Consider the following 15,243-nt stretch of genomic DNA (forward strand, 5'->3'; position numbering starts at 1 on the left):
TGCCCCTGGCTTTACTTTTGGTTTTCATTTCATTCTGTTCCCTTGCACTATAACGTTGTATTTGCCAAGGAATTTCAGAAATGAAAATGAGGTTAGACTAGATGACTCTTAAGACCCATACCCATTCTGGAGTCTGTGAAGTGTTTTGACAGAAAAAAAGCTGCCCTACATGTCTTGCTACCAAGGAGGTTAAAATGTTAACTAGTGGATTGGAGAGGTAAGTTTCATATGATTTTTAAAAAATATATTATTGAATTGAAAACAGAATGTTTGGTGTTTCATTTGGATCACTTAGAAAGAGTTAACTATTTGCATTTATGTTCATTTTGTGGTTACTCAGAGCCCTTCCTTTTTTGTAGAAAGCCCAGACCCAGCTGAAGCTCCCCATCGTGCCATCCCTCCAGAGGTTGCTGATTTATCGCTGGGCCCACCAGGCTCTGGTCACGCCTTCTGATCACCCTCTCCTGCCACTCATTTGGCAGAAGTTCTTCCTTCTGTATCTTCACCGCCCAGGACCACAGTATGGGTATGGTGCCCAGTATTGTAGGTTTCTGTGAGTCCATTTCTGCCTTTTCACTGCTCTCTTTCTATGTGTTCTTAGACTGTGGAGTGTGAGTTGGAATCATTCTTTGGTGATCTCTGGCGAGGACTCTTTGTCTGTCTCTATGTTTGACATTTATTAGACTGGATCTTTTTTGAGTTGGTGGTGTCTTGTGGCAGCTTCTCTTTACCATCTTCCATGACCAGTGTAGTGAAGACAACACCCTGGGATTGGGCAAGGTTTCACACAGAACTTCTGGAGATACAAAGGGACAACAACGGTCTCAAACCTTGGCTGCCTGTGTGACTGTCATGGGCTTGTGGGAGGGGACCTTGTGATGAGTGGTGCAGGTGTGAACAAAGGCCAGTCTGTGTCTGTCACCTATGGGTTGTACTTGGGAATATTTAGCATTTTCATGGGATTCATATGAAGATACTCCACCCAGCCAGAGACATCCACTATTACCAACCATTGCTCTCTAGCTCCTGCCTCAATTCCTCATTCCCTTAACTCACTCATTTGAAATATATAGATATTGACTGGGCATGGTGGCTCAAGCCTGTAATTCCAGCAGTTTGGGAGACCAAGGTGGGAGGATCACTTGAGGTCGGAAGTTAAAGACAAGCCTGGTCAACATGGTGAAACCCCATCTCTACTAAAAATAGAAAAATTAGCCCAGTGCAGTGGCACGTGCCTGTAATCCCAGCTACTTGGGAGGCTGAGGCAGGAGAGTCGCTTGAACTCTGGAGATGGAGGTTGCAGTGAGCCAAGATTTTGCCACCGCACTCCAGCCTGGGCAACAGAGCGAGACTCTGTCTCAAAAAAAAAAAGTATCTATCTATATATATGTGTGTGCATGTGTGTGTGTGTGTGTATAAATAGATAGATAGATAAAAAGTTAGATAGATTCTTAGTCAGTTCTAATTTTGTTTTTGCCAGATTGCAAGTTCTTCAAGAATAGAGAACATCTTTATCTATGCTGTACCTCTAAATAGTGATGATGTCTTAAATTTGTGTAGCATTTCACACTTTGTAAAACTACTTTCATATACACCATCTTGTTGGACCATCAAAATAATCTTTGAGGTAGAAATAATAGGTATTAATTTAATGGTGTATATCCACAATCACAGTAAATTGCCTTGCTAATTGACTGCTATTTTATGCCATACAGAAAGAACATCTTGTGTTGAAAGGTTATAGATCTGTGCTTGCGTTTTTTTTAAGGTTACCCATAGATGGTTGTATTGGAAGAAGGTTTTTTCAAAGCCCTGCTCATATCAGTTTGTTGAAAGAAATGAAGAGACGTTTGACCGAGGTGGCTGACTTCCACCATGCTGCAAGCAAGGCCCTCCGTGTTCCAGCAGAGGGCAGTGAAGGGCTGCCAGAGAGCACCCCTGGTTACCTGACTTCACCAGAACTGCACAAGGAGCTGGTGAGGTGAGTATGGTTATTTAGCCTCTTACATTGTTGTCTGCAGCACAGGTACTATGCTGGAGCAGTTAACTGTGTTACAAACTGCTGGATGTTATTCTCTTAACATGGTTTGGTTGTGTATGGAAGGTGGCTTTGATATAGATTTGCATCTTGAAATGTTTCTCTTTTATGTTCCTCAAGCGAACTGAATCAACAGTTTGGATGTACTTGTGTCGAGTGCCTGTAGTCTGAGTGATAAATCCTCTTCTACTTCTTTGTGTAAAAATAGAAATAAACCAAATTTTATCATAGCAGGTAAGCAACGATTAAAGCCTACTAGACAGCCTGGGCAACATAGTGAGACCGTATCTCTACAAAAAAAAAAAAAAAAAAAATTAGCCAAGCCTGGTGGCATGCACCTGTGGTCCCAGCTACTTGGGAGGCTGAGATGGGAGGATCCCTTAAGCCCAGAAGGTCAAGGCTGCAATGAACCATAATCATGCCACTGCACTCCAGCCCGGGCAACAGAGTGAGACTCTGTTTCAAAAAAACCTTGCTAGAATAGTTCTTTTTCTAAGAAGGAGTGTCTCACTATGTTGCCCAGGCTGGAGTGCAGTGGCTATTCATAGGCACAATTATAGTGAGACGATCATAGTGCACCTCAGCCCCAAACTCCTGGGCCCAAGTGATCCTCCTGAACAGTTGAGACTGCAGGTGTGTGCCACCACACGTAGCCTAGAATAACTCTTCAAAAGAAACAAATGACCGAGGCAGGGCTCTTTTAGTTGGTTCATCCTCCACCAGATTCAGGGATCCACCTAGGATGAGGGGTCTAGTAATCTCCCAAAAATATGTGCCCTATAAAATCAGGGTACAATATTTGCTTCCTGTAAAAGGTTAAGAACTCTGAAGATAGGTTTGGATTCCTTTTACACTATTCCTTCATCTTTCATTTATAAGTTTGATATAAACCAAATACTAGTCTTACAAATAAAACTTAATAAAAATGGCTCTTAAGAATTAATCCTGAATACCCAATAGCTCGATGAGGCCCCCATTTCAACTAGCACTGAGGCCTCAGGTTTACTTGCCCTCAACCTTTTAGGGCTCTCTCTCAGCCTCCAGAATGATTTCTCCCCTTATGTTGCTTGTTGAAGGAGAACTTCTTTTTAACTAGCCTTAAGCAGTGGAAGGCTTTCTCTGTGAACATTTTAGATAAGCCAAGAAAGTGTTAGATATTCCCTTCTGCCTCTGTTATGTTCCCCTTCCTGGTATGTGTTCATAAAGTGGCCATCTATTTCACTGAGTCAGAAACTGGAGGAGAGAACTACCTAGCAACCTCTTCCCTGTAAGAACCCCAAAGCCCTGTCCTTGTCTCTGTTCCTAGACTGGCTGTTGCAGAGGTAAAGGAGGTAATTTTCCACTTTATTGAGTAAAGTCAGGCCAGGCCACCTCCCAGTCCCCCACCTAGTAATTTGTGTGTTTGCCGACTATTTTTCTAGTACTGCTGGTAAAAACAAAACAAATTAAAAATGAAGGAAGTATCATATTTTTAAAAAGGTTTTTACTGGAAACTTGGAACTTTTTTTGAGGCAGGGTTTTGCTGTGTCACCCAGGCTGAAGTGCAGTGGCGCAATCTCGGCTCACTGCAACCTCTGCCTCCCAGATTCAAGTGATTCTCCTGTCTCAGCCTCCTGAGTAGCTGGGATTACAGGCGTGCACCACCATGTCTGGCTCATTTTTGTATTTTTAGTAGAGACGAGAATTTCACCATGTTAGTCAGGCTTATCTCGAACTCCTGACCTTGTGATCTGCCCGCCTCAGCCTTCAAAAGTACTGGAATTACAGGCCACTGTGCCCAGCCAGAACTTTTATTTTTTTAAGTCTGATTTTATTTTATTCCATCTTGATGAGAGGGGCATACACACATGCTATGATATTTATTTGTGATTCTTTGAGGTGGGAGATGGTTCTTGAGCCTAAAGCTGGAAAATTCCTACAATGCATAAGTTTAAAATAGCTCTTAATATTTTCTCTGAAAATGTTTTTATTTTCCAAGCAAAAATAACTGACTGAATTGCTCAGGAAAGAAAAGCTCCAAATTCAGATCCCAGGTCTGTGGTAAAAATCACCTTTTCCAGTTATTTTTTTCTGTGTACTGTATTTAAATCTACTTTAAAGAATGGTTGTCAGAGCCCCTTCTTCATACCTTTTGTTTTAGCAATTATCGCATCATATTTGAATGATCTGTAACATGCCTCCCCTGCTGAACCAGGAGTTCCCTGGGAGCCGTGGTGGTTGTTGACCACATTTTCTGTATTATGGGCTTTCTTTACTCTTACGTAGGGGTGCCAGTGTTCCTAGAGATGTAAAGAAACTTCATTTGCATGCTCATCTTTTTATGTTTCATATAATTATGTTTTTATCTTTTAGGCTCTTCAATGTATATATATTATGGCTAGAAGATGAGAATTTTCAAAAAGGAGATACCTATATCCCTTCTCTACCAAAGCATTATGATATTCACAGGCTAGCAAAAGTGATGCAGAATCAGCAGGTGAAACTATAGCACTCTTTTTTTAGCATATCCGAATGTAATTTGAACTGGTCATATTCATAATAATACACAAATTTATTGATAAGAAAATGGATAGTCACTCAGATGGTCATTGTTTCTATGAGTTTTGTCAGTATCTAAGTGATTATATGGAGGGAATACTCCCTTTTGAATCTCCAGCCACACCGTGCCTTCTACTTGAAGGCTCGAAGCTTGTTTAGAGCTTTTTACAACGTCATAAACATAACCTTCCTCTGACTGTGTATATTTTAAAATTGGAAGTTCTTAGCAGCTAAACACCTTTAAGCAATTATCTCTACTCCCGTTCTTATATGCAGTGTAAAAATTTGTAAGAATTTGTAAGCATCCATATGTGATGTAGGAGGTTAGTTGCAGGGAGGAGATCAGGAGCTCACCTTTGTTTGGCTTTGGAGGTGCTTACTTGTCCTTGTCACAGTTCTGGTTGCTCTTCTGGAACCACTTGATTTCAGTCTTCATATGTCCTAAGCTGTTCTCTCCCAGGCACTCAAAGATGTCTGTGACCCTTTTTCAGGCCAACACTTGTAATCTCAGTTTTCTCTAAGCTTCTCTAGCCTTCTTGGGGACAGGGAAAAAGGGTTGGAGAAGACAATTCTCTTCTGTTCTAGTTCTTTTTTTTCTAGGGTTGCAGTCTTTTGAGCATTGACCCAGCACCAGGATGGGATTTAGGAACCTCTAAGAGTTGAAACACTTTCATTTGGATCCTTAAACGCTCCTACTTTCATATCATGTGTATATTTTATCTCCAGTAGGTGTCTTTTTCTTGTTTTCTTTCCTTCATTCCTTGCCTTTCTTCTTGCTTTCCTTTTCTTCTGTATTTATTGAGTGTCTTCTAAGTGCTAGGTACCAAAGATACAAAAAGAAATCTGATACATTCCCTGCCTCCAAAGAGCTTATTGGCAAACAGGAGACTAAACAAACAGTTATTACATTTTGTGATCAAGATTATGGGCCCGGTGCGTGGCTTACACCTGTAATCCCAACACTTTGGGAGGCCGAGGCGGGTGGATCACCTGAGGTCAGGAGTTCAAGGCCAGCCTGGCCAACATGGCGAAACCCCGTCTGTACTAAAAAATACAGAAAATTAGCTGGGTGTGGTCGTGGGCACCTGTAATCCCATCAACTCAGGAGACTGAGGCAGGATAATCACTTGAACCTGGGAGGTAGAGGTTGCAGTGAGCTGAGATCGCGCCACTGCACTCCAGCCTGGGTAACAGAGAGAGACGCCATCTTAAAAAAAAAAAAAAATTAGGAGAGTGGAATGCACATGGTACTATGGGAACATAGAGGAATAACCCCTCATTTGGATTGGGCCTGGAGTGGTGACCTTTGAGCTGAGCCCTGAAGGACAAATGGGAGTTGGGCAGATGGAAAGGAAAGGCATGGTGTTAGGGAGTGGCAGAGAGGATGTTAACGGGCAGAAAGACCAGTGTGTGCAGAGACATAGCAGGTGAGAGAGAGTAGGGCATGTTCAGAAAGGTGCAGGGTAGGGCAAAGCACCTGAGGCGGGGCAGATGAAACCAGAGAGGTGAGTAGGAGTGAAATCCCTAAGGACCATGTATACGTTTCGAAAGAATTTGGCTTGTATTTTGAAGTCTTCGTTTGGAAAGCTATTGAAATAGCAGCAGTTATTAATGAATAGATGAATTAAGAATATATCGAGGAAGAATCAGATACCCAAAGACTTCCAAATTTCTAACTTTGGCCCCCAGAGATAAACCCTGGAAGAGCGGGTACCAGAGGGGCTTCAACAAGAGCTCTCTATCAAGGAGTTGGTCAGAAGGGGAGATACAGATCTAGAATTCAGGAATGAGGCAAAGTTGGATATGTGGATTTAGTGGTAAGAGAATACGTAGATTAAGAAGGGGACTGAAGATGGAACCCTGAGAAATAACAGCATTTAAGGCACAGAGAAATAAGACTGAGAATATAGAGCCAGAGAAACAGGAAAAATACACATGAGACCATGATGTCCTGACATCCTTTGAGTGCAGTTCCATCCTCATCTTTTTATACTTGACATCCCTCATCCATATCCAAAGCTTTGTACATGGTAGGTACTTGGTCAGTGTTTTTAAAAATTAGCCATTGCTTTCTTGGTTCTCTGAGATTTATCCTGGTTCCTCAGCATCAACAGAACTAATTGATTTCTTTCTCCCTCTTTTTCTTTTTAATTCAGCCTTTGCTTGGCGCTTGATGTATAATTTCTTGATCTGTAATTCAAGCTCAGGGTTCTTTTGTATTTTTATGGTTTCTAAGACATCTCTGTTTACCTATCGTTAATTCCTAGTATTTGCTCTGATCGTTAGCCTCTGTTAACAGTTCCTTAGCATAGAGACAGAGAAAGTGACAGAGTGGCCCTATTTAAAGGAGCGTGTATACAATAGGAGGATCTGACCCAGCACATTGAACAGTCAGCTGCATGTAGAATTCAGGACTGTGATTGGGATTACATTGGAGCTCCTCCTCTGAGTCTGGAATGCCTTGCGCTGTGGGGTTGGTTTGGAAATAATGATTTGGGACTTCACAGCAGTGTGCTTATGGAGAAGCCAGGGACATTTTTTGGTTTAGAGGGATCCTTGTGCCTTTAGAGCACTTAAAATCCAAAAAAAAAAAAATCATGGTCCACAAACCCATAGTCCCTATTTGCTCACTTGCTGTTACTATTTGAAGTTCATTGATAATTTGACTTTTTGTTGTTGTTAAAGGCAGTCCCCCATTCTAATGCGTAGTGATCACTAAAGTGAAATATATATAATTCGAAATAGGTAAGACAGCCCACGGGAGTGTAGGGGGAGGATACTAGAGCTGCTATATTTATTGTTTTCTCATTTTATTTGTTTACTTATGTGACACCTGTTATTATGAAAAAATTCCATCGTATAGGAAAATAGGGAGACCAGTATAATGGGCATGCCTTTCTCCCCCTCCCCGCATATGCCATGTGTCTAGTTTCATCTATAGCGCATCCACTTCCTCTTCCATTTTATCTTGGCGGTAATCCCAGAGAGCAGTTGATACATGAAGATTTTAAAAGATAGGGATAAAAAATGACATAACCTAATAGCATACCTAAACATATTAGAAATAATTTTTTATACCAAATATTTAGTCAATATTCAAGTTTCCACCTTTCTCATAAATGTCATAAAAGTTTTATTTTTATTTTCATAGTTTGAATCAGGATTCACATGTTGTGATTGGTTGATATGTCTTAAAAATCTGTTTAATGTACAAGTCCTTCCCTTATCCCTTTACTTTTTCTTGCAATTTATTTGTTGAAGAAACTGAGTCGTTTGTCCATAGAGGCTCCCCAACATATGGATTTTGCTAACTGTATCTTCATGGTGTAGTTTAACATGTTTTTCTGTCCCCTGTGCTCACTGTAAATTGATAGTTGGATTTAGTGTCTTGATCTAATTCAGATTTGATTATTTTTTAACATTTTATTTTTTATCTCTTTAACATTTGCTATTTTTTACCTATGTCTTATAGTATACGTAATGTATTAGCTTTATAATGTATGTGTATAATTTTTAAATATACATATAGGGCTGTTAAAACTTTTTCTAATCATGATACACGAAAAAGTTTTGTAGCTACTGCAGAGATTGTTAGAGTGGTCATTTTAATGGCAATTTATCCTAATGCTGGAGGACTTGGAGTAGACCACTTCATGTTGAAACTTACTGGTTCACTTTATAATTAAATATATAGTTTTATATGTGAATCTATGACTTGTCTGTCAGAGTTAAAATACTGTCGTTCTGTTTCAGGATCTGTGGATGGAGTATTTGAACATGGAGCGCATCTACCATGAGTTTCAGGAGACTGTTGGTCTGTGGACACAGGCCAAGCTTGAGTCCCATTCCACACCCTGTAGTTCGTCTGTGCAGCTGGACTTCACTGATCCTTTGCTGGGTGGGTCCTGGGAGCACCCACCGCTTCGAATGAGTGAATGAATAATTGAATCAGAGCCATTGAAGGTTGAGGCTGACATACTTTATTCCTCCAGTGTTCATTTTTCCTCTGATGCTTTAAAAAGAGATTTCAGTTTACTTACACAGTGGTGTAAAGTGCAACTGTAAATGTAATTACTTTGCAGTTTTAAAAATCGGAAGTCTGTTTTTTTCTTTTATAAACTCTTTTCCTCTGTACCTGGAACTCTTACCTTACAAATGAATCAGATGCCTGAAGTTTCTAAGTTACTTGTTTCTCCCAGCACATTTTTCTAGAGAAAGAGTGGTATAAATTACCAGTTAGTTTTCTATCAGGCCACAAAAACCCATTTAAAGTTGCTGATATTTGGGGTAACCTGTTTTAATTACTGACTATATTTCAAAAATATAGGACATATAAATTCAATTGTCGACCAAAATATTACAATATATAGTGTAATAAGACACTGAGGTGATCCAGAGAAATGGAAAATACCTTCTTATTCCAGCTTGCCACCAACCAAAATGCGTTAGTTGTATGAAGAGAGAGAAATAAGAACTTCTCTGGACTTCACGCCATTCATCTGTAAAATGGTGCTGGCTGGTCTCTTCAAAGGCTCTAAAATTTTTCCTTCCAACATTTCCTCTCCCTGCATTTTTTTCTTGAAGCAATAATATGTTTTTCTGATTATAAAAGTTATATATATTAATTTGAAAAATTAAATGATATAGAAAGGTATATATAGAGGAAGGGATGAAAATTGCCCTCAAGCCAGCAACATAGATTCTCATTTTTCTATTCCTGAAAGTTTGTTAAAGAAGAGGAAGAAATATGTGAATAGATCTGGAAACTATTAAATGATTTCTGTTCGTGCCCTTCCATTTGTAGTGTTGCTGTGTTGCCTGAACACTGCCCTAAAAGACAAATTGTTTTCGCTGGAGTTAGTAATTTATGAAGCCCTTAGTTTGTTCCAAGCAGTGTCTCAGTGCTTTATATGCACTAACTCAGTCCTCACAAAAACCCTATGTTGTGAGGTTATCCCTATTGAGCAGATAAGAAACCCAATTTGTAAGCTGGTTAGGTGACCTGCCCGCATGGGCCACTAACCACCAATAGCTGGTTATTGGGCAGAGCCGTCTGATTCCAGAGACCTGTTGTTCACCACTCAGTATTCTACCTCTTGTGTCTGGTGATCACTATACCTTGTACTTCTAAACAAAATTAGGGCCTAGACTTCTAAATAGTGAGTTTCAGGTTTTTCTCAGATGTAAGAGGTTAGTTGATGATTATATCAAATGATTGAATTTGTGGTGTGATTGGTTGTAGGAAAAATTTCACTAGCACCCTTTTTCTTAAACTAAATTTGTTTTATTGGCTTCAATATTTTTGTCAGTCATGGTCCAGAGTGGTGATTCCTATTAAATATGAATTTAGATTTTTTTGTTTGTTTGTTTTTAAAATATCCCTGGTTTTTCTTTTACGGTAACTTATTTTGGGTTTGAAAGAGCCCCCAGTTTTCCTTTAGCATCGTGGCCTCTTATGTTGCTTGAAAGGAACTTTAACATACATAGTCACAAGTCTTATCCAGTGATGAATACCTAACTTGGTTACATCTGTGCAAACAGTGATTAGTTCTAGTGGAAAAACGCCAGCTATAAGGGATAGTGCTGTACTTGACCTATTTGAAATGTTGAATTCCATCTGTTTGGGGTACAAACAATACAAGTCTCCTTATGCCAAGTAAAGTCATGGCTATTAATTTTTCTTTAATTTTTCTCAACAAGAATAGAAAATGGAATGTTACATCTGGAATGTAATCGGAAATTCATAGTAGTCCCTTAAGTACTTGTTGACTTGACTTATTGACTTGAAATTCCCTTGACCACTGCCCTCCTCTGTTTCTTGCTATTGAAAAGAATTGGGTAGGTAGCAGCATTTTTCTTCATGTTATTCAGTCCCCACCTGCTGTGTGGTATGTGTATAGTGTGGTAAAGGGAGAGGAAGGGAAGACAGGAATCTATTGGATATCTACTGTGTATTCAGCTCTGTACTAAGTTTAGAAGTATCAAACATTTGAATTTGATTAAACAGTATGAGATCATGTGTAATCTAGGGCAAAGTTGCATGGTAGAGGTTTACCTTTGTGTGTGTGTGTGTGTGTGTGTGTGGCAGTGGATTGCTTATTTGGACTCCGTAAATCATTTATTGAGTGAATGAATAAGTAAATGACTGATGGACTATATGACTGCATAAATAGAAGTGCTGAAGGAACTTATGCATATGTCTTCATTCATTTTATCTCTTACTGCATCCAGTCCTCCTGTTCAAACCTTGACCTGATTTCAGATTTTTAACTCAGCTATATTCCATAATGCTTATTCCTTTTTCTTCAGTTCCTCTGAACTCTGGATGATGGCATTAAAACCTTAACTAGGCCGGGCGCGGTGGCTTAAGCCTGTAATCCCAGCACTTTGGGAGGCCGAGACGGGCGGATCACGAGGTCAGGAGATCGAGACCATCCTGGCTAACACGGTGAAACCTCGTCTCTACTAAAAAATACAAAAAACTAGCCGGGCGAGGTGGCGGGCACCTGTAGTCCCAGCTACTCAGGAGGCTGAGGCAGGAGAATGGTGTAAACCCGGGAGGCGGAGCTTGCAGTGAGCTGAGATCCGGCCACTGCACTCCAGCCTGGGCGACAGAGCGAGACTCCGTCTCAAAAAAAACAAAAAAACAAAAAAACCTTAACTAGGTTACCTGCCTCCAGACCTACTCCATTCACTTAAACCATTATTCAGATGATAGCTACCATCTGACTCAAGCTTGCATAGAGCTGTTCATGAGATCCACCTGATATTAGTGTAAGGCACTAGATAGTAGCTTTACACTAATATCAAGTTCAAACTTCTTAGCGTGTCATGCAAGGCCTGTCTAGGGTAATAATTTAAGATCATGAGCTTTAACTCTTTAACTATCGTAAGACTGTAAACTTTTTGAGGATAGGAATGCTGCTGAATTGTACCACATGCTTCTGATCTCCTGCTAATTCACCTGATTGCTCAGTATATATGACTTAATTTTCTTTCAGCTAAAGAAAGAGTTTTAAGTAACTTGCGGAAGCATGAGGCTCCCCAGCCTCCCCTTGTTCTGCACCCAGTGAAGCCTCCTGTGCCAGTTATTTCCTCCGCTGTGCTATTGAGTCAGAAGGACGCCACCCAGCTGGTGTGCACAGACCTGAATCTGTTGCAACAGCAGGCCAGGTAAGACCGTGCAGCCTCAAGGATCATGTTCCCATGCTGGTGGCTTTGACAGTCTGGATGATTTGCTACCTGGAGTGGCTTCCTCGTCAGCATTTTTACCATGAGGATAGTTTGCCCAGGCTGGCCCAGATGGTTCACTTGGTTAACCAAGTTGTGACAAGTCTTATAATTTCACATCAAAATTATGTGGTACTCTCACCAACTATCAATTTCTCGTTTCCTGTGGTCGCATTTCTGAGCATCAGCAGTGCCAGCTAAGATTTTCTTATGCTTCTCATGAAGAGATCTTCTGATATTGGAAAGATGGTGTTGGAAAGGTGCGAAGTGAGAGTTCCTTTCTTTTCTCATTGCTGTACTCTTTACCTCTCCATATTCTTTAAGAAATTGACATAAACATTGATTGAAGTGTGGAAAAGTTATTAAGTATTTTGAGTTCACATGGTGGATACAAAATGATCAACAGTTTAAGGTTTTGATCTAACTTGAGATCTTGTGAGAAGGAGCATATGTGGAGTCTGTTTCATTAACAGTAAGTGAGCCTCACTTTTACAAATCCTATGTGAATCAGTTTCTTATTGGTATTTTTTTCCTTGGCTGTTTTTGGTCCAGGCATTTGTTGAGTGTGTGTTGAGTGCACACATAAGCACCTGCCCATTAATGTAATGATACATACGGTTAGACCAGTTTTGACACCCCATGTATGCCATTAGCTGCTTTCTTGGTCTTTGACATTTCATTTTGAGTTGCTAATACCTAAGAAGTCATTGGTACTTACAATTAAGGCACCCCTTGGGGATGATTAAGCTAGGATAGAATTCTCATTTGTTCTTGTAGGGTCTGTTGGTATAACATGGATTCTAAATGAAGCTTTGTTTGTGGCTATAAAGTTGTCTCACTTTTCTATAGGCTTTTCTTTCATTTCTTAGCTTTCTCTTCAGCCTCTCTGCCAGGGGAATGATTTGGGTAAGTCTTGGCTCACAACCTTTGGTCCTCTGTTACTATGGTATATGCGTATTTTGCTGCACTATAATGCTGGCTGTGGGTAACTGGAAGCCTTTATCACTTATCATATAACTTTTCCTAAGACTTTCTTTTACCCCCTGATGATGTTTTTCAGAAACGCAGCTCTTCGGGAATCTCAGCAGGTTGCTCTGGATGGTGAGCTGTTGGACACAATGCCAAAGCAGTATGTGAATCGTGAAGAACAGACCACATTGCATTTGGAGTGCAGAGGCAGCAGTGGTAAGAAATGCCAAGGAGCTGCAGTTGTCACAGTTCAAGTAAGTGTTTACATTTCTTCAGAATTTAGAGAATTTTAATTGAGTCCGTAATGTTGGCATATCACTGAGGAAGATTGAAAGACATATATGGCACACTGTCGGTGTCCCAAACATTTACTAGTTTTGGTGCGTATGAAAACACTCATAGAGTTAATCACATATTTCTGTAGATACCAGATGAGTCCTATAAGACAGATATTCAAATAGGAATTCAAAAAAAATCAGAATCATCGAGAAGATTCCTAGAGAGAGGGGCTTCAACTGATTCCTTTTATTGTTTGTTTTTTTTTTTTGAAATGCAGTCCCCAGGCTGGAGTGCAGTGGCGCCATCTTGGCTCGCTGCAACCTCTGCTTCCTGGGTTCAAGTGATTCTCCTGCCCCAGCCTCCCGAGTAGCTGGGATTACAGGCACATGCCACGAGGCCGGGCTAGTTTTTGTATTTTTAGTAGAGATGGGGTTTTACTACATTGGTTGGGCTGGTCTCAAACTCCTGACCTGGTGATCCGCCCGCCTCGGCCTCCCAAAGTGCTAGGATTACAGGCATGAGCCACCGTGCCTGGCCTCAACTGATTCTTAAAAGACTTTGGTGATGATGCAGTTAGAAGGAATGTGGAAGTGGGGTGGCCCTGATGTCATTTAGGGGTCAGTGGCTAGGTCAGCCTGTTCCAAGTGTTTCGAGGTGGTGGTGGGAATTCACGTTGGAAAGGTTGGTGTGCACCATCATTGGGAGCTCTGGCTATCTGCTGCACATGGCAGGGAACCCCTGAAGATGAATGGGGGAAGCAAATTAGTCGGGTGGAGCTTGCTGACAGGAAAGAGGAGAGACATGCAACAACGTGACTGAAACTTGAACTGCCTCTCAGAGTTACCTTCTTGCACTGGAATATAGGCAGAATTTGGATCTGCGATATCGTATGGACTTCATGATGGAAGCTTAGCTGAAGTTAGCATGTCATAGCATTTACTTTATGCCAGGCCCTGTCTAAACACTTTAAATAAGTTATTTTATCCTTACAACAACTCTGTGAGGTGGCCATTATCATATTATCTTCTTTTCTCAGGTAAGGAAGTAGAGTCACAGACAAGTTAATTAAGTTGTGCACCTAAAGTGCCATAGCCCGTAAGTGGCAGAGCCAGAAAGGCCCAGACAGTCCGGCTCCAGAGCCAGTGCTCTTTTTAAAGTAGAGATGGAGTTTTTTAGTAGAGATGGGATTTTGCCATATTGCCCAGGCTGGGCTGGTCTCAAACTACTGGGCTCAAGCAATCTGCCTGTCTCGGACTCCCAAAGTCCTGGCATTGCAGGTCTGAGCCATCGCACCTGGCCAGCCTGTGTTCATTAATCACCGCTCTGTATTCCTCCTTCGAATGAAGTCAGTATTCCCTAAGCTGAAAGATAAATGCTTGGAGATGAGCACTGCCTATGGTCTAAATCTAAGTCTACACACGAATGATTCTTTTTTGTTAGCTTTTGGAAATTGGAGAAAATTTATTTTATTCTCTCTTGTTTGTCTTTCAGAAATTTCCCTTCATTTTTTGCTAATTTTCATTGTAACTATTCCAATGTCTCCATCAATTTCCTTGGGAGACTCTTTTCTACAAAATGTCTTCTCTGAAATAATCTTTTGTATGTATTGTATTTTTCATGACTTTCAAAATGTATCTCTGATTTTTCAACATAGTTGTATGTGTCTAAAGTTCAGAAATTTGACCTAAAAGTTAGGATGTGTCCAACTTATTTTCCTGTATATTATTGTAAATATGTGCGACTCCTAAACATTGAGTTATCTTTGGCCAGGTGCTTTATACAGTTAGTTTTCTTTTGGTGTATTTTTTTCCCAGTTACTAATGCTGTTGTAGTAAGACCAAGGTAGAAATATTTAAGAAACAATCACTTGCTGAAGTAGTAAAACTGGGAGAAAAGTTTGCCAATTTACGGTGGAGTTTGAGTTAGTGAGGAAAAAACTGAAAATGTATCCAGTTTTAATAAAAAAAGGGATGTCTTCACCAATTTGTGTTTTTCTGTATTTTAAAACTACATATCTTTACCAGACTGTTAATTTTATATAGAGAAGAGAATTCTAAAATGCATTTTTATAAGTGACAAGTGAGATAACGATAAAGAAATGTTTTTCCAATTCTGGCTGATGGCTTGCTCTGTGAAGAATTGTAAATATTTACTGCCTCAGCTAAAGAACAGGTCTCTTGCCCTAACCT

At 40.3% G+C, this 15,243-nt stretch overlaps 1 protein-coding gene across 9 annotated transcripts in view; it reads left to right on the forward strand.

Moving 5' to 3' along the window:
* LOC105499564 (ectopic P-granules 5 autophagy tethering factor) overlaps positions 1-15,243 on the forward strand; it is a 137,322-nt gene that overhangs the window by 64,530 nt on the left and 57,549 nt on the right. For 7 of the 9 annotated variants that reach the window (XM_071085434.1, XM_071085433.1, XM_071085435.1 and 4 more), the window contains 6 exons: positions 360-553; positions 1,769-1,981; positions 4,391-4,514; positions 8,330-8,474; positions 11,578-11,749; positions 12,867-13,029. In XM_071085434.1, coding sequence (XP_070941535.1) covers positions 360-553; positions 1,769-1,981; positions 4,391-4,514; positions 8,330-8,474; positions 11,578-11,749; positions 12,867-13,029 — 1,011 coding nt within the window. The remainder of the gene's footprint in view (positions 1-359; positions 554-1,768; positions 1,982-4,390; positions 4,515-8,329; positions 8,475-11,577; positions 11,750-12,866; positions 13,030-15,243) is intronic. The other 2 variants (XM_071085431.1, XM_071085432.1) reach the window with 1 other exon arrangement.

The sequence above is a fragment of the Macaca nemestrina genome, chromosome 19 (assembly GCF_043159975.1).
Source record: "Macaca nemestrina isolate mMacNem1 chromosome 19, mMacNem.hap1, whole genome shotgun sequence".
NCBI lineage: Eukaryota > Metazoa > Chordata > Mammalia > Primates > Cercopithecidae > Macaca > Macaca nemestrina.